At 40.7% G+C, this 25,877-nt stretch overlaps 1 protein-coding gene across 2 annotated transcripts; it reads right to left on the reverse strand.

Moving 5' to 3' along the window:
* Nucleotides 1–6,008: 6,008 nt before the first annotated feature.
* Nucleotides 6,009–18,175, reverse strand: TCEANC (transcription elongation factor A N-terminal and central domain containing). 2 transcript variants are annotated; one of them, XM_030943078.1, is made up of 3 exons: nt 18,088–18,155; nt 15,757–15,858; nt 6,009–7,376 (listed from the first exon to the last, which is right to left on the reverse strand). In XM_030943078.1, exons 2-3 carry the CDS (start codon nt 15,767–15,769, stop codon nt 6,286–6,288), a joined length of 1,104 nt encoding a protein of 367 aa, XP_030798938.1. In that variant the 5' UTR covers nt 15,770–15,858; nt 18,088–18,155; the 3' UTR covers nt 6,009–6,285. The 2 variants fall into 2 exon arrangements, with proteins under 2 accessions (XP_030798938.1, XP_030827749.1); XM_030971889.1 differs by lacking the exon at nt 15,757–15,858 and having other exon boundaries at nt 18,088–18,175.
* Between the last annotated feature and the right edge of the window lie 7,702 nt (nt 18,176–25,877).

Genomic DNA, 25,877 nt, shown 5'->3' on the forward strand with positions numbered 1-25,877 from the left:
CAGGCCGGGGGCGGGACCGGCACCGCGTGAGCCCGGGCCCGCCCAGCGGCCACGCCCACCGGGCAGGGCCACGCCCCGACGGGAACGGGGGGAATCGCTCAGGCCGGAGCTGCGGGATGGTGCGGGAATGGGGACAGCGGGAACAACGGGAACAACGGGAACAGCGGGAACAGCGGGAACAGCGGGAACAGCGGGAAAGACTGCGCCCACAGCCAAACCAGGGCCGGAAAGGCTCATCGAAGTCGTCCCCCATCGATCGCTACCATGCGCCCTCTGAGAGCGTTCCCCTGGAAATGATAACACTTTTACTTGCTCTAGAATGCCCTGCACTATCAAGCCCGAAAATGCCTTTATAAAGTATTTGCCGGTCAGAGTTATTTATTAAAGGCAGTAGTCTCACTGTGCTCCACACTAAGGGCGCTAGGTATGCAAACTCACAATTGAAAGGCAGCTCCACTTTACAAGTAGAAACATTTAAGGTATCAATGAAGGAATTAATCGAAATACAAAGCACGCTATTTCAAAAAAATAGCCAGACACTTTTTTTCCCTGTAATAATTCAGAATAACACCAACTTGACTGTTAAAACAAGATCACGGGAAGAAAAGCTAAAGGAGACAGTGGTAAGAGTCTTTTCTGTGCTCTTACAACCTTCTCGCGACGGCAAAGTATAATTAAAATGAAAAAACCCCAAAAAACTAAAGAGGTTCCCACAGCATCAGGAGGAATAGGTGATGACAGGCATAAGTGCACCCATTTGCTCAAGCAGTCATCACATGCTTCTGATCATAAGGCATATGCAACCAGACTGGAATTGCCACTTGTAGAGTTGTCTTGTTTTGGATCAGACAGCAACACGGCCCAAGGAATGGAAAACAAGATCTCAGTATCATCAAAAGGAGTTGCCTCCTACTGACAGAACAGGATTATTAAAAGGCAGGCCGTGCTAGAGGCAAATCTGATGATACCAGACCCACTTTTATCTAACAAAGCTGGACTTTTTAAAGTGATTTTTTTCCTGGAATCTGCTTTCATCCAATTCTAGAATAAAAGATAAGCAAGTGCTGGAGGAGTAGGAAAGTGGACTTTAAATTATGGTAATTCTAAGGTATATAAGCTCTGAGCAGTTAGAAATCATGATTTTATGATTTGTACAGAAGCTGCATTTAGAAATGGAGGAAATAATTACTCTATTTTAATATCTTTTGGGGAGAAGCTACCATGTTTTTGTTTTGAAACAACACTGGATTTGGTTTTGAAACACATTGGATACATGTGAGGAAATTTAGAATTGCAGGATAGTTTGGCTTGGAAGTGACCTTTAAATGTCATCTAGTCCAATCACCCTGCAATGAGCAGGGACATCTTCGACTATATCAGATTGCTCAGAGCCTGCCACCATCAATTTGGGTAACCTGTTACAAGATTTCATCACCCTTGCTGTAAAAAAATTAATTCCTAGTCTGAATATAATCAGTTTGTCCAGTCTGGATCTATGCTCCTTTCTCATCCTATTGAAACAGGCCCTGCTAAAAAGTCTGACCCCATCTTTCATATAAGCCCCTTTTTAGGTCCTGGAAGGCTTCAATGAGGTCTTCACAGTCTTCTCTTCTCCAGGCTGAACCACCCTACCTGTCTCATCCTTTCCCCATAGAAGAGGTGTTCCAGCCCTCTGATCATCTTGGTGGCCTCCTCTGGACCTGCTCCAACAGGTCCATGTCCTTCCCATGCTGGAAACCCCAGAGCTGGATGCAGGACTGCAGGTGGAGTCTAATGAGTGCAAAGTAGAGTCCCTCAGCCTGCTGCTCATGCTGCTTTTGAATCTTTCTGAGCTGCAAGTTCACACTGCCAGCTCATGTCCAGCCTCTGATCCACCAGCACCCCCAAGTCCTTCTCCTCAGGGCTCTTGTGAATCCATTCAACTTCCAGCCTGTATTGACATCAGGGGTTGCCCTGACCCCTGTACAGCATCTTGTACTTGGCCTCACTGACCCTCATGAGGATCCACTTTAACCCAGCTCTTCAGCTTGTCCACATACCTCATTTTTTCAAGTTTTATTTAGAAACAAAATTCTTGAACTTCTCAGATAGGATTTATTTTTATTTCTTTTACATGGGAACATATAAGAAAAGAACCATGGTGTAACCATGGCTACTGTGCTCATGATTTTATAGGCACAATGGAGCATTGTAGGGTCACTCTCATGGTTAATACTCATGCATGAGTACTTGAGGACCAGGAACTGAAGGTCCTTTTCCTTGTGTCCACTCTGTTACATATCATGTATGTAACAAACCCAACAGTTGCTACAGAACAACACAAATTGTAGAACAAATAATGCCTCTGATAGGGCTGGTCACATGAAGCACACCTGCCAGTCCTGAGGTCAGACAGAAGAACATGCCCAGTTAGGATGCAGTTTGAAACAAGTGCACCAAAATCACTCCTGTTTAAATTCTGCAGACAGGCAGGGTCCCTATGGAGGCTGCTGTGGGGCTGCCCCTGTCCAAGGCCGCGGTCTGACCATCCCAGTGAGGGGGAGCAAGGCTGGGGCAGTGCTGGTGGCTGGTGGGGGCAGCTGCTTCAGAATCCCACTGCCAGCAAGAGCCCTGTTTTGGCTCAGGCACTGTACAAGCCTGGTGGCCCCGTTCCTGCATCCCACCTTGTGCACCAATCTCCATCTGACAGCACGTCCCCAGACTTGCCCGGTTCTCACCGGACCTGCCTTGCTCTTGTTTGGGTGCTGCCAGACAGTGACCCTTACAACTGAAGCCACTGTCCCTGCATGCCTTGTCACCCACCATCCTCCCCTGTGCAGCAACCCACCCTTGCTGCTCCCTCACATGCACCTTCATCTGAAAGCTGACTTTGCGCTTTAGGGATTTTGTTCACAGAGGTGCATTCATGTTGTTATGCCATGACAGAGAGAACAGCACAAAAAACATCCAATGGCAAATAAAGGGCAACTTTCTGTGAGTAGGAGGAAGTTCTGTATCAGCAAAGCTCACTTATAATAAGAGCTTGTGAATAATACTTTTTACTATCTGTAGCTGGCAAGGAGACTATGTCCCATCCTGGCAAGTGATGACATGGCCTCAGTAAAACACTACTTTGTCACTTCTTGGCTGAATTACAACAGTACAAAATAAGGGGATATGAAGTCATTTATGGCTCTCTTAATACCAGAATGCAGCAAGCCAACTCCCAAGCAATCCAAGAAATTATCAAAGTGTTCTTGTTTCTTTCCTTATCTTCCAGGCAGTCAGTGAATTGGACTATTACACTCTGAAGATTCCCTGAAGGACTGTAATATTTGCTCCTTAACCACAGCCTGTTACCAGCTAACTTTCCTTCTTGGCACAAAAAAAAAGAGCTGTTTTTTTTTTTTTTTAAGAGCTGCAGTTCTTTGCCTTAGTAGCAAATGTAGATAGCACAGCATTTGGAAAGAAATACACTTTAAATAAAAAATAAAGAGCAAAAATTTCCTTTTGGTTTTGAAAAGAAGAAAGAGTTATAAACAACAAATGGCAGCTAAGTTCCTCCCTAAAAAGTGAACAGTAAGAGGGATATGACAGAGAGAGAAAAGGCACTCAACAGAACAGATGGAAGTGGATCTGGCAGGGGATCTCCAGCAACCAGAAGGAGTTTTGTTACTGGTGTTAAGGGAGCGGCATTGACTACAACTAATAGAACACTTCAGATATAGAATAGTGTCTTTGTTTTTACATTGAATATGGTGTGAAATTCATTGTTAATTCAACTCTCATCTTCTTAAGATATGTATCACAAGTTCTGCAGCTACAGGCTGCTTGATCTTTGAGAGCAATTTATGTTAAAGACCTTATTGCTGCTGTTAAATCACAGGATTCAAGGAGCTGAATTTACAGCATTTCTGGAAAACCCCATGGAGACAAACACAGACTTTAGCCTTGTTCAGCATATATTTGTCCCATGTTTGTGGGGATCACCTCTACAGACACACTCCTTGTAGGAGTAGCAGCACAGACATGCTAAACATCATACCATAATAATGGTCTCTGCTTAAAAATGTTCAGAGATCTTTTTCTCACCCGGAATAAAATACCCGGAATAAAAATGAAAAAAAAATACTTCAACAATATAAAAGAATCTCATTTTTCAAAGCTTTTCTTTTGTTTCTGGACTCTACTTCCTGTACTCCAGTGATCTACACCCTCCCGATGTTGTACACACTATGTAGTTGTAAGTTGGCTTTCTAAAGATATTTTGCAACAAAGAATACAATATAGCATATAATCTTAGCCAGCCAAATATTTTAAGCCTGCACAGTTACACATTTAGTGGTGGGCAGTTCAAAAGAAAATTATGTTACATATTATGTCACAAATGTAGTCAGTGTTACAGATACAAATTTTACCCTTGAAATACATTGTCAGACAGACCCTCCCTGCCTTGTAACATTTCCCTTTGCCAAGATAAAACTTGGATGAGCTGTACATTACTGGAATGGCTTCAAAACCAACTGCAGGCAGAAATTATTTATAAATTATTCAGAGCTAAAATAAAGTCTTCTGCTACACGGTGTTCTGACACAGCACAATGCTGGCATAAAGCTCTCCTCAACAGGACCATGACCTTCAAAATGACTGCACACAATCCTGTGCTTGCTGTGATCCACTAACACAGGAGTGTTTGCTTTCCTGTAGTTTCACTGAAAGGCAAAAATAATACTTTACACAAAAGTACTGCCACTTAAGCAGGACTACTCATAAGCATCAATTCCAGCACACAAGTAAGGACTGGGAAGGAAGGCCACATAGTGACTCCTTGGTTGCACAGCTGAACACTGGGGGTCTGGCCTAAAGTTTTAATGTGCATTTTACATCAGTTCAATTCCCCAAAACCACATTTTTACATGTTAAAAAAAACTAACTAATGCTGCTGAAAGGTAATTTTTAACCCTTCGCAGAAGAGAAAGATTTTTCTTCTTTTTTTCAGTAGAATACTTCAGGTGTCTCTTTGCAACGCCAGGTTACACATAAATTTCCCCATATACAGATAAAGGCCTGTCTTTCAGTCCTGGCTGGCATTTAGTTCACCAATACCTGATTTCTCATCTATGCCCCCAACTCCTTTCTCTGAGAGGTCATGCAGCTCAGCCCAGAGGAGCTGGCAAGCCTCAGCTGTGCCACAGTCTGATGGGTGCAGAACTGTCCTCAATTCCTCCAGCAAATACTCAGCAGGTTTCTCTGCTCTGCTGATACATTTTAACCTTGAAGTGCTAAATGCCTGTTGTGCATTTGTAAAAGATACAGGTCATTTACTTTAGTGAGATTTTTTTTAAAATAAATACATCTAGTGAACGATGAGTGAGCATCCTGTTGACTCTGGAACAAAAATATGTATAAAAACTTGTTATTGGATTTTCTTCTATTCACTGGTTGTGGGTAATGGGTCCCATATAGAAACATTAATTTTCTCAGTTCAGGACAGATGTTCCAGTTCCAGAGAGGATATCCACTGCTATTAATTTTATTTATTAAATAAACATACATCCAATAATATATTTACATCATTTTCTGAAATAATTGTCTGATCCTGCATTAATTTCTTTGCAGTAGCAGGACACACCATTTTACATTGTAAATCCAGCCTGCATACTGATAGACTGTCACAAGTCCTGTTTTCCTTCTAATAGCTAAAAACACTAAAGCAGAATCTCATTCTTGCTTTCATTTGCTAGCTGCTTTCTACCCCCTTTAATGCTCTACTTTTAGCTTGTTTTTTCCCTTTCAGAAATCACCTCTCAAATCAACTTAATAATTGAACACTTACTTGCAAAAAGTTATTTAATTAAGGAGTGAATCCATGCTGAACATTCTGCAATGCACATAAGTATGTGAACTGCAGTTTTGGAAACAGTTTGTTTATTGTAAATGAAACTTATGTTCCGTGAAAGAACTGTCCTGAAGTTAAAAAAAAATGTCCAAGTATCCCGTCCCTTCAGGAAAAAACTCAGCACTTGGTATAATTTTAATGGATTTAATAGCAAACATGCCACTCAGATACAGTGTAACCATTTTTTGCCTTTTACCCTTTATTTCTTTACATATTTACATTACTTAAAAACATGTGCAATCCATCCAAGCCATCTTTAAAAATACATTAGCAGGTTTTTAAAACTGATTTTGCAGTTTTTAGTGCCAGCACCCACACAGTATCAGCACAGAATTTAAAATGACAGAGTTTCAACAGAGGTAAGTTGTCATACACGTTTCCAAGCCCTTTATTACAGAGGGACAGCATTACAAACAAATCCATCTGCTGTGGTACCACTGTTCTCCACATCCATTACAAATAACGTACGTCAACATTTGTTCATCTGGATTTGTGTTTCGCACCCAAGCTGGAAGGAAGAGAGTTCCTCTGGCAATCATAGTGACAGTGCAATCAAATTTTTCACAGCGTCTGCACTTTATTTTGTTTGTCTGTGTGCCATTAATCACTTGTGGAAGCTGATGTTCCTGAACAGATGATTTTGTGTACAGAGCCCTGAGCTGTTTCAGTTCATCACTGGCCATTTCCATCACTGTCATCTCAGCAAAAGCCTTCGGGCTCAAAGTTCCTGAAAAAAGGTTATGCTTTAAGTGGCAACTTTTAGGGTTCTTAAGGTTAGAGATTTTACTTCTGATGCAATTTTTATACTTTTTATCATTTTTAGCATGAAGAGCAAAAATATGTTCTTCAATTTCTTTAGCTAACTCTAGCCATTTAACAGTTTCTTCTTCATCTTTGGCAGAACCAATCAAAGCTTTGTAAAGAAGATCCACACATTTACACCTCAGAGCTCTCATCAGATCCTGCTGCAGACTGGCTTCACTAAGAACAGATTTAGAATCTTCATGAACAGTGTGTTGTTCCTCAAAAGAAGAATGCTGATTAATACTGCCTTCTGCATTGTTATGTACCAAATTTTTAACAGTTTGTGATGGGACCAAAGTGTTGGAACTAGTACCATCTAATGCCTCCTGCTGACATGGTCCTTCAGACAGCAACTGCTCTCTAGGAACTACACTGAGATGCTCAATTTCTTCTTTCACATACACAGAAACTGACTTTTTAACTTGCATTGACTGAGCACAGTTATTCTTGTAAAGTGTTTTCCACCTGGACAATAACTGCTTTGCTTTCTTTTTCAGCTCTCCTGAAGGGCAGCTCTTGAGTATTCTATATACAGCCTTGGTAACTTCTGTCCCCTGAAGATATTCTACAGTCATATCAACATCTGCAAGTTCTTTAAGATGATCCTCAATATCTTGCAAATTGTTCTCAGACAGCAGTGTTTCAATACAATGGATTCTGTGTACAATATCTTTCAGATCAGACATTTTTAAACCTGGAAACAAACAAAAAGATCATCACCCTTTCTGCAGTTATAACATTAATTCACCTTCTGTATATTCACACAAGGTCTTCTTTTCATTTTTTGCTATTTTACACTATTTTATTTGTATATATCACTGGGTTTCCCACCTTTTTCTTAAAAACACCATTCTGGCTCCTACACGACCCTCAACTTTTCACTTGCTATACAAGAGATCATCTCTTTCAGAAGTTTCTCCTTACAGCTCTCAGAGAAGCAAGTCGGAGTCATGACTTTTACCTGAGGTTCCACTGCTGCCCTTCCCCTCACAGTGCTAGCTAATACGAGCACTGGCATCATATTACAGATGGATTATCAAGATGGGGCAGCTCAAAAACAATGACACCTGCAGTGTTTCAAAACACTGACATCTACAAATTTTGAAAATTCTCAAAGGTTAAAGACAGATCCCTCTATATTTTCTTGCAGCTGTAGCATTATTAAAGCATGCTCTCATATATTCTCACGCATAAAGGAAAATCAAAGGGGATCTTCAAAATGCAGAATCTCATGGTTTCAATAGTATTTCCTTTTGATTCCTTTTCATTAAGCCCTTTGATGAAAAAATGTTCAGTGCATTGTTATTGCAAATTTGCATGCAAAAAATAATTTTATATTCCTAACAGTATTCTTCTTACTGAAAAGGAGAATTAAAAGTAGAATGCAGAAATGAATGGTATGTTCTAAGTATTGTGTTCTTCTTTTCCACAGTTATTCTTCTAAGTTTATGCACAAAATCTGTGTTTTGTCTGAAATTGCATCCGTCCTGATTCTACTCCAGAAAAACTCCTCTGCCTGACAGAGACAAGGCCAGCTACACACATTCCTATGGGAAGAAGTCAAAAGTTGGTTACTTGCAGCATCATTGTTTCCATGATGAAAACTCCTGAGAACAGGGGTAGGGAAAGGACAAGAGATAGAGCCGGGTAATTTATACACTGTTATTTCTATGACCACCACCAGCTAACATGACCGAAACAAGTTCAAACTTTAGGTAGGACCTCAGAGTTCCACAGAAGAGAGGATAAGACTTCATTTTTTTTCTATAGGAACAGAACCAACCCATCCTCCATAGTAAATGTTCTGAGCACTCCCTTAAGCTGTATTTAAACACTTGTCTTATGTTTTGAAGTCCTTCAAAAGCTCAATAATGGCGATTTCAGAAACCAATTTATTACTCAAGAAGTTTCAAACTCAGAGAAACAGGATGCAGTTTTCATGTACTTAAGTTGAGCCCTCTGCATCATCATACTAAAAAGAATGTCAGTGCATCCACTCATCTGTTCTGCTACAGGAACACAGAGGCTGTGAACAGAAAGAAGAGCTTTGTGATGTAGGAGAGCCAAGATAAAGCAAGAACAGTTCCCTGTCTCCAGAGTACCAAGAGGGAGAAACTTGAAATTATTGATGCCATAGTAATACTGCAGTGTATTTTCTAGACAAAGCTCACTGGGAACCCAAGTATAGCAAGCCTGAGTTCTTCCCTGCTCAGACTCCTGTTCTTTGAACTCTGATGTTTCTGTTATAAATCAGATAGAACAGAAAGTTGGGAGAAGCCCCAAAACCTTTTGAAAAGAATGCAAGTGTGTCACAGAAATCAAGTTGCAATTCCAAATGGAAAATTATTCTACCACTTGAGGGAGCTGTGACATAGCAAACTCATGGAATCTTTCAAAATGTGCATGAGAGACTCCAGCCTGCGAAGAAAAAAGATAAAATAATTATGCTATGAACTTTAGGAGACTTCACATTTTTAAGGTACATATTTGCCTAATTTTGGCAAACAAACCATGTAGAGTGCATAGATGCTGGGATACAGACAGGAGGGAAAGAGTATATCCCTTATCCAGTTATTGTCTGTACACTGTGGCTTTGATTTTTTTTAAATTTGGAATTTGACCGCTTTTCTACCTGATTTAATGCAATTTGACAAATGCTGCTGAGCAAATATTTATAAAATTAACTGAATCAAGCTCAGTCAGCACTGTTCCACAGTTCAGCTGTGTTCCTAATTCTAAGAGACAAGAAATCTGAGAAAGACTAGGTTTTTCCTAAGTTACGAAATGAATCATGCATCTTTGTTAAGGTGGAGCTGTAAGAAAAAGAAGGAACAAATGATAGTGTCACAATTTTGCGCAGTAGAAAACAAACATCCTCAACCCTCCCACAACTGCACAGAGCATTTCAGCTTTAGCAGTGACAGAATCACAGAATGGTTTGGGCTGGAGGGGACCTTAAAGAACACCTAGTTCCAACCCCCCTGCAATGGGCAGGGATGCCATTTACTAGACTTGGTTGCCCAGAGACCCATCTAACCTGGCCCTGAATACTCCCAAGGATGTGGCAGCCACAACTTCCCTGGGCAACATGTTCTAGTGCCTCACCACCCTGTGCAAAAAGAATTTCTTCCAAACATTTAATATAAATCTGCCCTCTTTCAATCTAAATCCATTGATTGAAATGGATCATCTGGCACTATCTACCCATATAAAAAGTCCCTCTCCCTCCTTTTTATAAACACCCTAAGGTACTGGAAGGCCACAGTAAAGCCTCCCCAAAGCCTCCTCTTCTCCAGGCCGACCAAGTCCAGCTCTCTCAGCCTGTCTTCATAGGAGAGGTGCTTCAGCTCTCTGAGCATCTCTGTGGTCCTCCTTTGGACCTGCTCTAACAAGTCCATGTTTTTCTGGTGCTGGACCCTACAGCTGGATGCACCACTCCTAGTGGGGTCTCATAGTGGGGGAGAATTCCCTCCCTTGACCTGCTGGCTGGGCTGCTTTGGATGCAGCCCAGGGTGCCATGGGCCTTCTGGGCTGCAAGCACACACTGCTGGCTCATGTCCAGCTCTTCATCCACAGGAACCCCCAAGCCCTTCTCTGCAGGGCTGCTCTCAGTGACTTCTCCCAGTCTGTGCTCATGTCTGGGATTGCCCTGACTCAGGTGCAGCACCTTGCACTCAGCCTTGTTGAACCTCAGGAGGTGCTCACGGGCCCAACTCCTCAAGTTTGTCCAGGGCCCCCTGGATGGCATCCTGAGCTGCTGTGGTGTCATCTGCAAACTTCTGAGGGTGCACCGATCCCACTGCTCATGTCACTGATGAAAATATTAAAGGGTGCCAGTCCCATGAGAGTCCTGAGGGACACCACTCACCACCAGCCTCTACCTGGACATAGAGCCACTGACCACAACTCCCTGGCTGCATCCATCCAGCAACTCCACATCCGCTGAATATGAATGAGTCCATCCATAAAACCCATGTCTCTCCAATCTGGAGACAAGGATGTCACGAGGGACTATAATAAAGGCTTTACAGAAGTCTAGATAGATGACACTGGTCAGTCTTCCCTTGTCAACCCTTGCTGTCACTCTATCATAGAACGCCACCAGCTCGGTCAGGCATGACTCACCATTAGTAAAGCCATGCTGGCTACCTTGAATTACCCTCCTGTCTCTTATGTGCCTTAGCACATCTTCCACGAGGCTCTTCTAGGCACAGAGGTGAGCCTCACCAGTCTGTAGTTCCCTGGATCTTTCTTTCTCTCCTTTTTAAAAATGGAAGACACATTTCTCTTTTTCCAGTCAGCAGGGACTTCACCTAACCGCCGTGACTTTCCAAATATGCATGAGAACATCAGTTTGAATTCCAAGCTAAACTGAAGGTTACAAGGCTCGTATTTACAATGAGACTTGGTAATGCTGTGCTGATGAGGCACTTTCTTGCCAAATCATTACAAGCTCTCACTCTGACTGCACGGTATAATGAGTCACTTGTGTGTACAAGAATAAATTATGACAATCAATAAAAACCTTGTAAGCCAGTTTGCTTCCAAAAAAAAAAATAAACATCAGGCTACCTCAGGTTTAAAATATGGCCATCCTGTAATAATAACAAGTTGAATCAGAACATTTTTAAACAGTAAAATGACTAAGTAAGAGAAAACCAGCAAACAAACAAAAAAAAACCAACCCAGCCTGAGACACTTGCTGTTATGTAGGGGGATATAGTATGGGTAAATGAAGGTGGTATAGAATGTAATCTTATCCCTTAAAGAGTTGCAGCTGAACCAATTACTAAAGATTAGGAGCAGGCCTGATGTTAACAGGCCACACCAGTAGCCAATAAGAAGAGTGTTATAAAAGAGTGGATTGGTTGGTTGAGGGGAACTGGAGTCAGCTGGCTACTGCAAGGACGAGTCAGCGCCTAGAGGACCTGCCTACAAGAAACATCAAGGAGATATGAAACTCTAGCAATGTGGAACCTTTGCAATATAATGATAATAGAACTCTTGCACTATAGTGACAACACTGTTAAGTGCAAATTCAGTCCCCGGGAAAAACACTGCCCTGTCCAAAAGCATTTGGGATAAATGCTTTGACTTTGCTTTACACCTTATCTTGTACAAAGCCATAGTCCATTTTGTCTTAACCCTGAAAAACCAAGAAAAACTCAGAATGCATCCAAGCAAAAGTGTATGAAAATCTTCAAAGGGTGAACACCTGTCCTTTTCTCCCTCATCTCAACCTCCTATGCAGGTGAGCTTTTCTCCAAGAAATTCTATGTAATTGGAAAAAAAATCCAGACCACAGCCCAGACAAGGATCAGAATTCAAGTACTCCTAACAGTGTGTCCTGGTTTCAGTTGGGGTAGAGTTAATCCTTCACAGTGGCTCATATGAGGCTGTGTTCTGGATTTGTGCTGAACACAGGCCGATAATATGGAGCTGTTTTTATTATTGCTGAGCAGGGCTTACACAGGGCCAAGGCCTTTTCTGCCTTTCCTGCTGCTATGATGGTGAGGAAGTTGGGGGTGCATGGGAGATCTGGAGGACACACAGCTGGGACAGGTGACCCCAACTGACCAAAGGATATTCCAGACCATCTGACATCATGCTCAGTATATAAAGTGGGAGGAAGAAGAAGGAAAGAAGGGACATTTGGAGTGATGGAGTTTGTCTTCCCAAGTCTCTGTGAACATGGTAGGCTCTTCTGGAGATGCCTGAACACCTGCCTGCCCATGGGAAGTAGTGAATGAATTTTTGGTTTTGCTTTGCTTATGCGTGCAGCTTTTACTTTTCCTATTAAACTGTGTTTATCTCAACCCAGGAGTTTTCGGTTTTTTACCTTTCCAATTCTCTCCCCAGTCCCACTGCTGGGGCTGTGAGTGAGAGGCTCTGTGGGGTTTGGGGTTAAACAATGACACAAGGGAATAAATGTTCTGCAAACATTGTGTTAAAAATGTTAATGCTACAGCAGAGATGGTGCCTAGCATAGGCCTGGAAACATCAGCTTTGGGCAACCTAAATCCCAGATAAACAATGAAAATTACCAAATGCTATTTTAAATTCAAGAGCCTAAGCAGAAATCAGAGAATTCTCTCAGCCAGCCTCCAACCCCAAAAACATTTCTTCATCCTATCTACAGTGGGAAAACAGGTATCAATGATGTCACCAAGAAATCATTTACTGGAGCTTTTATTTCATCTCAGTAAAAATCAGAGCTCCTCCTACTTCTCCACAGGACTGCCTCCCACACCTAACACATTCAGAACTAGACAGAAGTTCATCTTCAAAGAATAGCCACATGAATAAAGCTAAGTGAATACAATGAGAACTGAGGCAATACAACAGTATCATTTCCAGTTGTCCATGATCACTGACATCTCAGTGACCAAGAGTCACCTCTCACTCACAGACCCAGAAGCACTGGAGTACACAGCACTAATATGGAGAAGTAGCTTTGTTCTGGATCTTTTACATCAGAGTGCTTGAACTACAGCACTCTTAACTAATCTGGAGCTATACTGTCTCCACCCTGTGTTTCTCCCAGTGAAATCATTCTCCCACAGTTTTCCTCCCATATTAGTAAGTTTGAAGAGGAGAGATGGTAGAGTGTATCACATTCATGTGAAGATGCACAGAATATCCTCTTTTACAAGGCCAATTTTTAATCCTTATTTGGAGTTGCTTCTTCTAGACCCCTCAATATTTAATTAAATTTGAATTCATATATTCTTTAAAAAAAAGATTAAACAATCAATAGAGCATGTAATGAAATTCTCAAGCCTCAGGGATCAATCCCAATACAGAGCTGTCAGCACATTTTTTCTAAAAAGATCAAACATGCATGGATTTAATGAGATAGGAGAGGCTGTTGTCCTTGCCAGACTGCTTAGCCACTGGCTTTGTTTGACACCAGTATGTAAGCCAGAGCTCATGAAAAGGTTCAATATATTACAGCTACACCAGATAAATTAAACCCTGACTTGTTCCATGGCAAAAACAAGATGAGAAAATACTTTACAAATTGAACAGCTACAGCTGTTTTGAGTTCTAGGATGCTCTGCTGATGTTAGAGAGGATGCACATCCCAGCAGACATTACCTTGCTAAGGACTCCTTTTATTAATTTCATTTACAGTTAAACTCATTCATACTGGAAGATATTCTAGCTTTTCCTATATCCTGTCTTCCTTAACCATGTGGATTTTTCTACTGAATGAAGTAGCTAACTACTTGAAACACTGAAAATATTACAAGTAATGCATTATTCTACTGATAGGAAATCTTTATTTTTACTGATATTGTTGACCTTGTTAATAAAATAATTTTATGAAGTTAAAAAAAATTATGAAAATTACTTTTAACAAGTTACAGGTTACAACTGGAGATATTAGCTAACCTCTTCCACAACTGGACAGATACACAGACTCACAATACATTCTAATACATTATGACTCAGGGGGCAATAATAAAATGTATATATAGTTCTGAGAGATTTGTCATCGACAGTTTTTTATTGGCAATTATGTATAAATAAAGTGGGTGTCTACTTGCTTTAAAATTTGTACCATTTCACATAAAGAAACACTTGTAGGATTTCTCTAAGGTACAACCAGATTATTTTTCAATATTAACTAACTTTATTCTAAAATCCATTTCTTAGTTTGGGCACAAGGTCACAGAAATGTTCCATGGAGCTCCCTGGTTTTTCAAATTTTCATGACAAAGCCTTGTTAGAGCTGGCAGAGGAATCCTCTTTCTCTCAGCCACTTTCCACTACTTGAGGTACTAGCTGGGCCTTCAAGCAGGTCAAAAGTCAGGCTTTTGACACACAGGCACATTTTCTAAACATGAACTTCCATTTTGGCCTCAAGTGACAATACATAGCAAAAGAAGTGTGTTGAATGGAACTTCAGCAGATGACTGAGACATGCCAATGATGCTACAGTAAAGTTTATCATGAGATTCAGGCTTTTGGTGCAGCTTTTCAACAAACACAGTTTTCAACAAACCATAGAGTAACTTTAGTGATTATATATTAACAGAGTCTCCTGCAAGCTAGAGTACAGCTTATCACCTGCATAAAAATCCAAGCTTGTTAGAAATACATCTGGCATTTTCCCAACACATCTTTATGATAAAGAGCAAAACTTAAGCTGAGCCAAGCAGAAAATGCTAATATCAATCCTTTAACACCTGTCTCAGTACTGAACCAAAACTTCACTGTGAAAAAGAGTTTTTTGCACTTTGTGAAATTACTGCTTCATTTCCTAACATTCATGTTTCTTCAACAGTAACAGATTTTAGAATAAAAAAGAATTGTTACATCTGAAAGACAACATGAACAATGTTTCACTAATTTCCCACAGCAAGAGGCTATTATAAACATTCTCCCTCACTCAAGAAACATACCTGGCAATAGAAATATGATCTAAGTGGATTTGTGTAGTTGTTTATTAAATAACTGTTTTTATGCAATATAGTTTAGTCTCCTAACTGTTCATCTGGATGGATGCAAATGTTCATATTCATATTTCCAATCACTTCAGACAGCAAAGTAGCCAAAAAATTTCAGGAAGGCTGTGGCACCTCCAAGTAGAAGCCAGTTTCTTCAACATACTTTAACTGTATTGCCTTAGACAGGGAACAGTTTCAGCTCATTGTATGTTTTGGTGCTCTTTCAACACCACTGGGATTGCATCACTCAGCTGCTCTGCTCCCTCTACTCGATGTCTGTGCACAAGAAGCATTTGCAACATTGTCTCCCAAAGACTGAGATATCATAATTCAAAATTCCTAGCACACTGAGATTGGTTTATACACTATGATGCTCTTAGAAGTAACAAAATGGGAACTGTTCAGCATTTCTTTTGAAGTTGTAAGCCTCTAGTCTTCCCATCTTTCCACTGCAGTCAAAATGATTGGGAGTTTACACCTTTTTTAAAAAGGAAAGGTTGCAGTGTTATGCACAACATGGCTCCAGCAGCCAGTACTTGAAAAAAAAATCAGACTTTCACATGTTCTATTATAACTACAAAGACTGAAAATTCTTTCCCTGTTTCCCTATAAAGACGTTACCTTTCATGTTCATTCTTGGCTTTACAGCTTTCTTCCGCTATTTTGTAACTTCATCTTAAATTTCTTGTTCATTTACCCAAGGAGAATTAGTACTTTTTAAACCTACAGAAAAGAAGAACATGTTGTGAACTCCAGGTATAACACTGGCTTTTAAGTGAGAGATCTCATTAAACTTTCTTCCATCTAGTTTTTAGTTTCCATAAATATTGTTTATATCCTTTTGCAGATGTACCTATTTGAAACGTGGACAACCTTAACCTAAACAAAGCTTTCCTGAGGTGGATCACACTTCCTTCTTCCACTGAGCTCTGCACTGGGGCACAGAAGTCCAACAAAACAGACTGTCTTAAAGAGAGAAGACTAAATAAGTAAGTAAAAATGTACTTAAGACATATTTGCTAACAAAGCACATTTGTTAATGCTTCAGAATGAAAATATAAATAATTTTGGAGAGAAATAAGCAATGCTTTCTCTTGAACACATTTCCTTGACAAAATAGCTTTAAAGATTATTCTTAATCATATACAGCTAGGAAGGAATTAAATTCTAGCACACTACAAGCAAAGGTAAATGTTTACTTTGCAATGTCTTTTTATGGAAAATTGTGCTGACAAATTCATATAAAAATGGAACATGTAAGTAATAAAAACATGCTTTATGAACTTCTGCAAGCTTTTCATCATTTGTCAGATGAACACCATCTTTTCATTGCTTTAACATTATTTTTTTTTAGTTAAGTCTTGGCTCTACACGATTTCTATTTGTCATTCCATTGCTGGGGCCATACTTAGATTAAATATCACTTTGTTGTTGTTTTACAGGTTTTCCACTGAAAAATTATAAAACTTCTTTCCTTTAAAAATAAATCCTTTGTATGCAGCAGAGTACATATGCTCCTGAAAAGGCCATCCATCCTGAATGGATAAAGAGTATGATTTAAACAAATGGTATTTGTAAAATATTATTAGTGTCTGCTGACATTCTTTATGCTAAAAGATGAACACTTAAAAGTGAAAGTACATAGTTTCTTAATATTTTAGAGTCCTGATCGAAGACCCATGATGTACTGGTTCAAGCAAAGGGTGAAACACACTTGAAATGAAATAGATTTTTATATATTTAACTATTAAAATAATACTACATTTAAAAGCATGAACTCTAACTCCTTTCTATATTTATGCCAGTATATGTCTTATTTCAAGACATCAATGCTGCATGGAGACCAATATAAAAAATACATAAAGAATTCCCATAATAGCACCATTACAGATATCCATCCTGCAGCTTCCAATCCAAGGTCAGCCTCTTCTGTGAGTGGAATTACATCCACTTTCGATATAAATCAGAAGGGAAGTTACGCCAGCTGGGAGTAGCAGCCCAGCCGTGCGCATTTGGAAGCGGCTCACATTCCCTTGGCGCTGAAGCCAGCCACAGGTGACAGCTTGTCTGGCCGAGGTTTGGGGTCAGGCTCATGCCACCAGTGGCTGAGAATCCCCACTGGAACCTCCATCTCAGTCAGCAGCCCACGAAACCTGGGGAGATCAGCCTGCAATTCTGCCCGGAAACCTGGGGAGATCAGCCGGCAATTCTGCCCGCGTTTGCTTCCCAGGAAACAGGTGGGCCGCACATGCTCTAAATGTGATCCAGAATGCCAGGGGCACGCTAACTCTGTGGGGTTTTCTCCAAATTCTTCATTAAAACTTCACAAAATTACAAAAATAATTAGGTTGGAAATTATCTGAGATCATCAAGTCCAACCTATGACTGAACATCACCTGTCAACCAGACCATGGCACTGAGCGCCACGTCCTCAAACATCTCCAGGACCAGTGACTCCACCGCCTCCCTGGGCAGTCCATTCCATCTAATCACGCTGGTGAAGAAATTCTTCCTAATGTCCGATCTAAACCTCCCCTGGCTCCTCACCCGTTCCTGCTACACATCCCCGTACCCGTCTAGCTTAATTCTGGCCCACTGCTGTCCTGCTCAGGGGCGAAACGCTGCCCCGCACAGCCGGGGCAGGAGGAAAAGCAAGCACAGCCCTACCTACCAAACCCTCTCGTCCCAGGGCGCTGTTCCCGCTGTTTCCCGTTCCCCTCGGTGCCGAGGGCCAGCCGGGGCTTGCACCGCGCTGAAGGGCAAACCAGGGCTGCGGAGCACCTGGGCCGTTCGTGCCTCCTGCGACTTTCCCCTGACCTCACCGCCAAGGCAAAGACGGCGGCTCCCCGGGCACTACCGAGGCGGGGAAGCCGCACTCCTGCTGCTCCCGGCGAAACACACAGCGCTGTTCCCGCACGCCCCGTACCCCGGCAGCCGGGCCGGCGCCCTCACCTCCGCAGCGGGGCCCGACATGGCGCCGCCCGCCCGCTTCCTGCTGCGCCGCCATCTCCGCGCGCCTGCGGCCCGGGCGGCTGCGCGCTGCTCCTGCCGCTGCCGGGGCGCCGGCGGACAGCGGGCTCGGGCAGCGCCGCTGCGGGCGCGGGCTGTGTCGGGAAAGAGAAACCACGTCCCGTTGTACCAGGAGTACCGGTACCACGTACCGTTGTACCAGTGCGGCCAGCAGGACTAGGGAAGCGATTCTTCCCCTGTACTCGGCACCGCTGAGGCCGCCTCGACTACCGTGCCCTCTTCTGGGCTCCTCACTCCGGGGAGGGCACTGAGGTGCTGGAGCGTGTCCGGAGAAGGGTTGGGAGCGTATGTCCGATGGGAAGCGGCCGAGGGAACGGGGGTTGTTGAGCCGAGAGAAAAAGAGACTTGGGGTTGACCTTACCACTGTCTATAACCACCTGACAGAAGATTGTAGCCAGCTGTGGGGTCGGCCTCTTCTTCCACCAGCTAATGACACGAGGAGAGGATATCACCTCATCACCTCAAGCTGTGCCAGGAGAGGCTTAGTTGGACATCCGGAAGAATTTCTTCACAGAAAGAGTGACTAGATACTGGAATGGACTGCCCAGGCAGGCGGCAGTCACTGTCCCCAGAGGTGTTCAGGAAAGTCTGGATGTGGCCCTCAGTGCCATGGTCTGGCTGACAGGGTGGTGGTGCTGGTTCAGGGCTTGGACTTGCTGATCTCGGAGGTCTTTTCCAAGCAAACTGATCCTGGGATTCTGCTGTGGGATGTGTATTCCCTGAGGGCTCCTGTGCTGTTCCCGGGGCTGCCACAGGGTGAAAACACTCCCGGGAGGGCAGCAGCTGTGGAAATTACTTACTGTCCCATGCAGCCTCAGGTGTGAGGGCACAGTTTCCACGGAGGCTGCCGGCTATTTTGGGCATGGATCTGACACATGATGTGGCTGTGGGGCGAAAGGGACACCATGATGCTGCCCTGTGGCCTCTGTGCAGGGCATGGCCTTCCTTTGGTATCTGTCTGCATGGCTGGGGGAGCTCCACCATGCTCCTCTCAGCCCTAAGATGAATGAAAAATAAGTGACATTCATGTGATTTTAAACTTTAACTTCAGTCGTGATATGGTCCTTCTCAAGCAAACATGGCTTGGAAAGGCAGTGTGACACACAAGGTAAATGAGTATCAGACCTAAAAACTTCCTGTTTTCAATATAGTACTGTGTTACTTTTGGTATAACCAACTAATCTTTTGGATACTAAATGGAGCTATTGGTATACACAGAGTTAAAGAAAATAAATATAAAATTTCACAAGGTTACAGCTTTTTGATATGATGAAGTCTGTTGGACATGTCTGGTTATGCAGTAAACGTCTAAAAGTAAATGTAGTTTAGTAAAAGTAAAGGTATTTATCATTGCCTTTGTTGTAGTGCTTTCCTCTTTTACATGTATTTTCCCTTTCATGTATTTCACAGAGGTGTTCAAAATTATTTTTTAGGAGATTACTACTTCCAGAATTTTGGCTCTACAGCAAATCTATAGATGATGCTGGGGTTTATACTCTGATACAGTAAAATGCTGAGATGATTTTTTGATACATGTTTGTGGTTTTATTCACTAATGAGGTCTGTGTTGCCCTCTGCTGTCAGTAATCTGATTTTACCTACTCGAAGGCACCAAATATGTTTTGGCAAGAATATAATGTACTGCAGACCTCTTTTTCCTTATTTTGACATAATGAACATCACCATTACTAACACAGGGAAAAAAAGCCTTGCATTGTTGTATAGGGTGTAAAAAACCTAGATAAATAATTTATTAAATTATCGTAGTGAACCAGTTTATCAGCGCTCATCACTGAGTGATCTCAAACCTTTCCTTGCTAGTGCTGCAGTGGTTGCATTATACAGTGATTGCTAATGCTGTTCAATTCTTCACTCACAGTGTGTTTGTGCCAGACTCATGAATTCATGACTGATTGAACATGTGATACAATGAGTAGCTGAATGCCACAGTTGAAATCAGGCTTCCTTTTTGCCTTGTCTTTTTGTCTCACACAGCAAAAAAATGTGGGACAAAACCATGCCAAAGACTTTATGAAAAAAGACATCAAGAATTTGAGGCATGAGTGTCCAGAAATGGCACAGTAATATACTAGCAGAACAGAATCAGAACCTTCCAGGTTCAAATGTGGCATGTCGTCCAGTGGCCTGTGTTACATATTTTGAAGTATTTCTGCAGCCTACATACATCAGGAATTCAGCAGCAGCTCTCGTTGCAGTATCCAGGAGTTTTCAGTTTCATTTCAGTTTGGGGCTCCAAGGCTTTAAATGCCAGTTTTTTTAAATCTTTCTGTACCTGTGTGATTATGAGAACAGTACATATTGGATTCCTTATGTCCTCGCTGAAAGTGTCTTGCCTACTACAGAGGCAGAGAGCTCCCTTGGCAGGAAGGCAAAAACAAGCCTGGCTTTTTCCTTGTGATTAGCCCTCCTTTGAGATGGGATCAAAACTGAGGATGGCCCTCCTGGAGACTGGTTTCTCACTCAAAGGACTGTTTGGGCATCTCCATTAAATTGTCTTTGATCTAATGAGTAAGGGATCATTATTCCAGTTTCCCATTTATAGAACAGATGCAATAATGCTTTCTCAATTATTAATATTATACACTCAGTAAATTTATACATATATGTACACATGTGTATTGATATATGGGTATGTCTTCGTGTGGTTTTCCAGGATAATATCAGTGCTACTGTAGCAGTGATAAGTTCCTTGAAACTTCAGGATTGGTTGTGATAAGTATCTGCATTTCTAGAAACATAGGCTTCTGTTCAACAGATGGAGATATTCTGCCAGCTGGAAAGTACTGAGAATCCACAGAACTATTTGGAAAAATGTTGGTCCATCATAAGGTTTCTGTAGAGAATAGTATATGCTTCAAATAAGCATCTGTAATTATTTTTTTTTTCCTAAAACAATTGTTTCTTTTAAAGAAAAAAACTCTGACAAAACCAAATGCATGGATATTATTTATTCATAAAAATATTTTTTAATATTTTTATTTTTTAAATGGTGTTCTATCTTAATGTCATAATAGGATCTATGACATTCATTTTGTGGTCCACCACTGTAATTCTTCATGAAGAGCTTTCTTCAGTTTAAGGTTTCTTTGATTAAAGATTATCCTATCAATTAGTCTCAATTTATATTGATTTAGAGTTCCCAGAAAAAAAGCCAAAATTTAGAAATGCAATTCTGTTCTTGAAAAGGCTCCCTACCTTCTACCAGCAAGTGAGGAAAAAAACCCAAAAACCATAATATGAACCATGAAGCAAAGCATTATAATGAAGTTAAATTAAATTAAAAACACCACAGTGTTTTGAACAGTCATCTCCATCTATCCTTAATGATATGCAGAAGTGAATCCTATATAAATGCCATATTCATAGACTCTGAAAATCCAAGAATTGGGCCATACTTTGGGACTCAGATTTCATTTCATGAGAGCACTTTCAGTCACAGCATTTAAAGTTTGTTGATACATGCAAAGAGTGACTTCTTGGGTGGCTGTTCATTTCAAGAGTGACTTTCACATTTTCAGGCTCTGATTCAGTTCTGAGAGAGGTGGATGAGGCCCTGGATTTCCTTAGGCTGGTGTTGAACTGATGCAGCTTCTGTGTGATGAGATAAAGCCTCCAGCACTGAGCAGTGGATGAGTTTAAGCAGTAATGCTCCTCATGCTGTTTATTTCCATGGCTTGAGATTCCTGTGCATTTTCTGTAACACTGGAATGTGCTGAATTTAGGATTATGGGGATGATGCACATAAAGTTAATTGGGTACGTTGATGAGAGATATTTCCCATGTGTTTCCTGCTCTTCCTCCTGGCAGGAGTTCCAGTACATGGTGGGAGTATCATAGCCCCTGGAAGACCTGAAATTGAATTGCCAGGAGGATTATGAAGAAATTCTGCCAGAGTCAGTGGAGTCTTATGAAGCCATCTGAGTAACTTGCTTAGTTAAGCACTGAAGAATACTTCATTTGAGGGAAATTGAGATAAGCAGCTCTCTCTGTGTCTCCTTTTCTCCTGTGTATAGGCTGTGAACCAGTCTGGTGTTGATGAGCCAAATATGAATTTGTTGTGGCAGCTCTGGGGTTGTTTATATACACAGTGCTCTTGAAATAGTTACATCTGAAGGAACCAGCAAGTAGATCAACTACAAAGTGGTCCTGTGTTCCAGCACTACACAACTTGGTGGACTGCAATGCTAGTACTGGAAATATGAGAAAAATATATTGGATCTTTTCCAGTGCAAGTGAGTTTCCAGAAAAGAATGCACTCACTCTCAGATAATTTTCCTTAGAGGTATTAGCTAATTTGGAGGCGCTGACGATATCGATGTAAAGTAGATTGATTATTTTTTCTAATTCCATTACTTGTGGTGACCCACAGTTTATTTTTATATCCCATTTGCTTGCACAGTTACTCAGTATCACAAGATTCTTTGCAGCCACTTTTCAATTTAACTCGCTTGAACCATAAAGGCAAACATTATCTTGCTATTCACCACCTTCACAAGCATTTTCAATAGTGCAGATACTTGAGCCAGTCTACAAGTGCCCCCTTGCCTCTACAAAGAGGTGACTATTTTAAAATCCTGGCAATTTCAAACAAGACAAAGAAAATTAGGACTCCCTTATATTTACATCCTGGGCAGGAAGGTGATGCTAATGATTAACTCACTGTAAGTGAGCATGTGCCTTTCTTGAGTATTCTTACAATATCTGTTCTAGCATTGTTAAAATCAGCTGTTAACATTACTTAGTTTAGAATAAAATTCGTGCTTGAGGGGAGGATAGTTTTTTTCTGGGTGATTTTCAAATATATTGTTTCTGATTACTTTATGGGATGTATTTATAGAAGTTTTTATCATTATTTTGTACCATTTTATCCTGCTTATGACTTTTGGTTTTTTATGGTATTGTATAATTGTAAATTGAGTCATTTTTCAAGTCGGAAGACAAATCCTTGTGCAGTACACAAAAATACCATGAATTAAGATATCAAATATAGCAAGAAAATATAATACTGCGGTGAGTCAAAGCACAGAGATTACAATAACTGTAATAACCTGTAGTGAATCAAACCATAGGGATTTAACATTAAACTGCCATCAACCTGAAATCAAAACCAGACTCTGGCTGATTGCTTTATCCACCTAAGTCAGATTTACTGAGTGCTCCCCAGCGGTGTCCAGTTCAGCAAGCAGATTTTGGGCATCAAAGTTAAACACTGTACAGCAGCAGAAAGCAGTGGAGCAGGGTGATCTGCTCTGGACAAAGATTTCAAGTGCCTGGATGAGCTGCTAACTTTGCTACTGTCTTTCTAAAGAGCAAACAGCAGAAAAATAAACACGTCCCCTCCTCTGCACAACAAAAAAGTGGCACTTCTGCACGTGAAATGCCTCCAGGGAGTGATTCTTGGAGCATTTTGACTCCCAAGCTCTTCATGGGAATCATTTGAGGGAGAGCTGGAGCTTGGGCCCTGTCAGAACATATCTGAGGAGCTATTTAGTGCTCCTGCAAACCATCCTAGGTGTTGGAGAAGCACCATCTTTTCATGGAAGTAAAAGGAAGCATATGAAACAAAAGAATTAAATGCTGTTTTAAAGCATGTCTAGTGATATGCTATTTCAGACCTTATTTCTATCAGAATTAAATACACTAATTGTTTATCATATATTGTATTATTTTACATAATGATTAACTTTGAAATATTTCCCTTTCATTTTAGTTAATTGGATTAATCAAACACTCTGAATTGTGTGATTGAAGTTAGATTTTATCTGCGGACCTCAAAGGATCACTTTTTAAATGATTTCTCAAATCTGTTGAAAGAGAAGTTTCTGCTCAGGAGTATATCTGAAATAGAAATTGGTATGAGGTAATACAGAAATATTGAGAAATTTAGAGGTTTTCAGAGTATCAGGCTACAAAAAAAAAAAAAAAAAAAAAAAAACCAAAACCCAAACCACTGAATCACAGAAGGCTAAATATTGCCCAGCTTAGTATTTCCCAAATAAAAAATTAATAATCAGTTTTCTCAACAGTTGTATAATATACCCTTCCTGAAGAACTGGGGAGGGTCCAAGAGACTGTATGTCTAATTTTGTTGAAATCAAACTTTAAAGTCAGGTATTTGAAAGGTTAGTAACTGTTAAAATTAGAAATTCTTTTCTATTAAAAATCTTTCGCTGTGATGAGCTTTAATGTAACAGTTGCACATATGACCAAGTAAATTAATCACGCTTTATTGCTATTTACCTTTTCATTAATATGTTGTCATGAGTTATAATACCTCCAGTACATGCAGTTGTACGAATCTGTCATTAACAATATACCAATTATGAAATAAATACGAGCAGCAGTTATTGAAAACCTCTCTTAATTATCTTGATCTTTTTGATCCTGAAAAATTGCATTTTGGAATAATTTTTGAATATATAAAATAACATCTAATAGCTGGAAAATGTTTTAAGTTCCTTTCAACTGCAGGTTAAAAGATAACCATCTTTTGGGAACATGCCTCAGCATTTCCATGTATTCACTGTGGTCAAAATGAAATGCCTCTGTTAGTTCTTTTGGCAGCTGAAGAAAAGTGATTCAAACCTTTTGTTACAACATTTAAGATTAAGTGATCACATCTGTTGAGTAGCTTTTGAAGGATGAAGTATAGATTTGGGCAATTTGCTAGAAGCTCTTTTTTTTCATTAACTTGCAGGCAGGGTAGTCTCTAAAGTGTGTTATCAGACTTGAGAGTTACAAATGATGTTATCAAAGTTCAAGCCACTTGATTACAGCATAACTTTAACTTGCTCAAATACTCCCAGGGCAGTTTTCTTGCTGTCTAAAATAATCAAGCAGATAATGGATTTCACAGTAATGGAAAACTGCCAGGAACATTTTGAGGCATTAATGACTATAGGTATAATATGACCTTTTGCTGTTTTCATCTGAAGGAGAAACATGTAGGTTTTGCCCTTAGCAGTTCCATCTTCAGGATGAATGTTGCAAACAGTACCAGTTAATTTGCTGATGCACTGATGTGGTTTACATGACTGTCTGTACAGAATGGATTTATTTTGTTGCTTCTGTAGAAGCTATCTTTGAATTTATTCACAACAAAAAAAGGTTTCAGTTTTTCTATTCAGATCTTATTATGCTAGAATTATGCTATGATGCAAGCTATCTTGTGAATGATAATCCATTGCAAACAAATGGGAAACCACTTCTGCATCTACCACCACAGAAAGCCTTACGGCAGTTATTGCAGTTAGGTGGTTCTGATCTGTACAAATAATTTTTTTACTCATTCCTTCCATGAAATACAAAATCTTTTTGACTTGAGTTTTGGATGGAATTCTACCACTAAAGTACTGGTCCCAGTGATAATTCACGGTGGGCTAAAATTCAACCAACAACAAATAAATATTAGCTCCATATTCATTATGTTTACTCTCTGTTGTTCGTGTACTGAGCAAATACTCTTCAGATACTATGCCTTTCACAGACAGTATTTATCTTTCTATGCCCAATAACTGCCCATGCAAGAAATGCCCAGATGCACTTTTTTAGGTGGACTCAGTTGCTCCACATATATCCATCATTTGCCCTTCAAACACTGCAGCACTCAAGACTGTAATGATTCTTAGGCTTCTTAGTATTTTATATAGGTGCTGCATAAGTTATTGCTGTTTGAAGCTAGATACACATTT

Source organism: Camarhynchus parvulus, chromosome 1 (genome assembly GCF_901933205.1).
Source record: "Camarhynchus parvulus chromosome 1, STF_HiC, whole genome shotgun sequence".
Classification (NCBI taxonomy): Eukaryota; Metazoa; Chordata; class Aves; order Passeriformes; family Thraupidae; genus Camarhynchus; species Camarhynchus parvulus.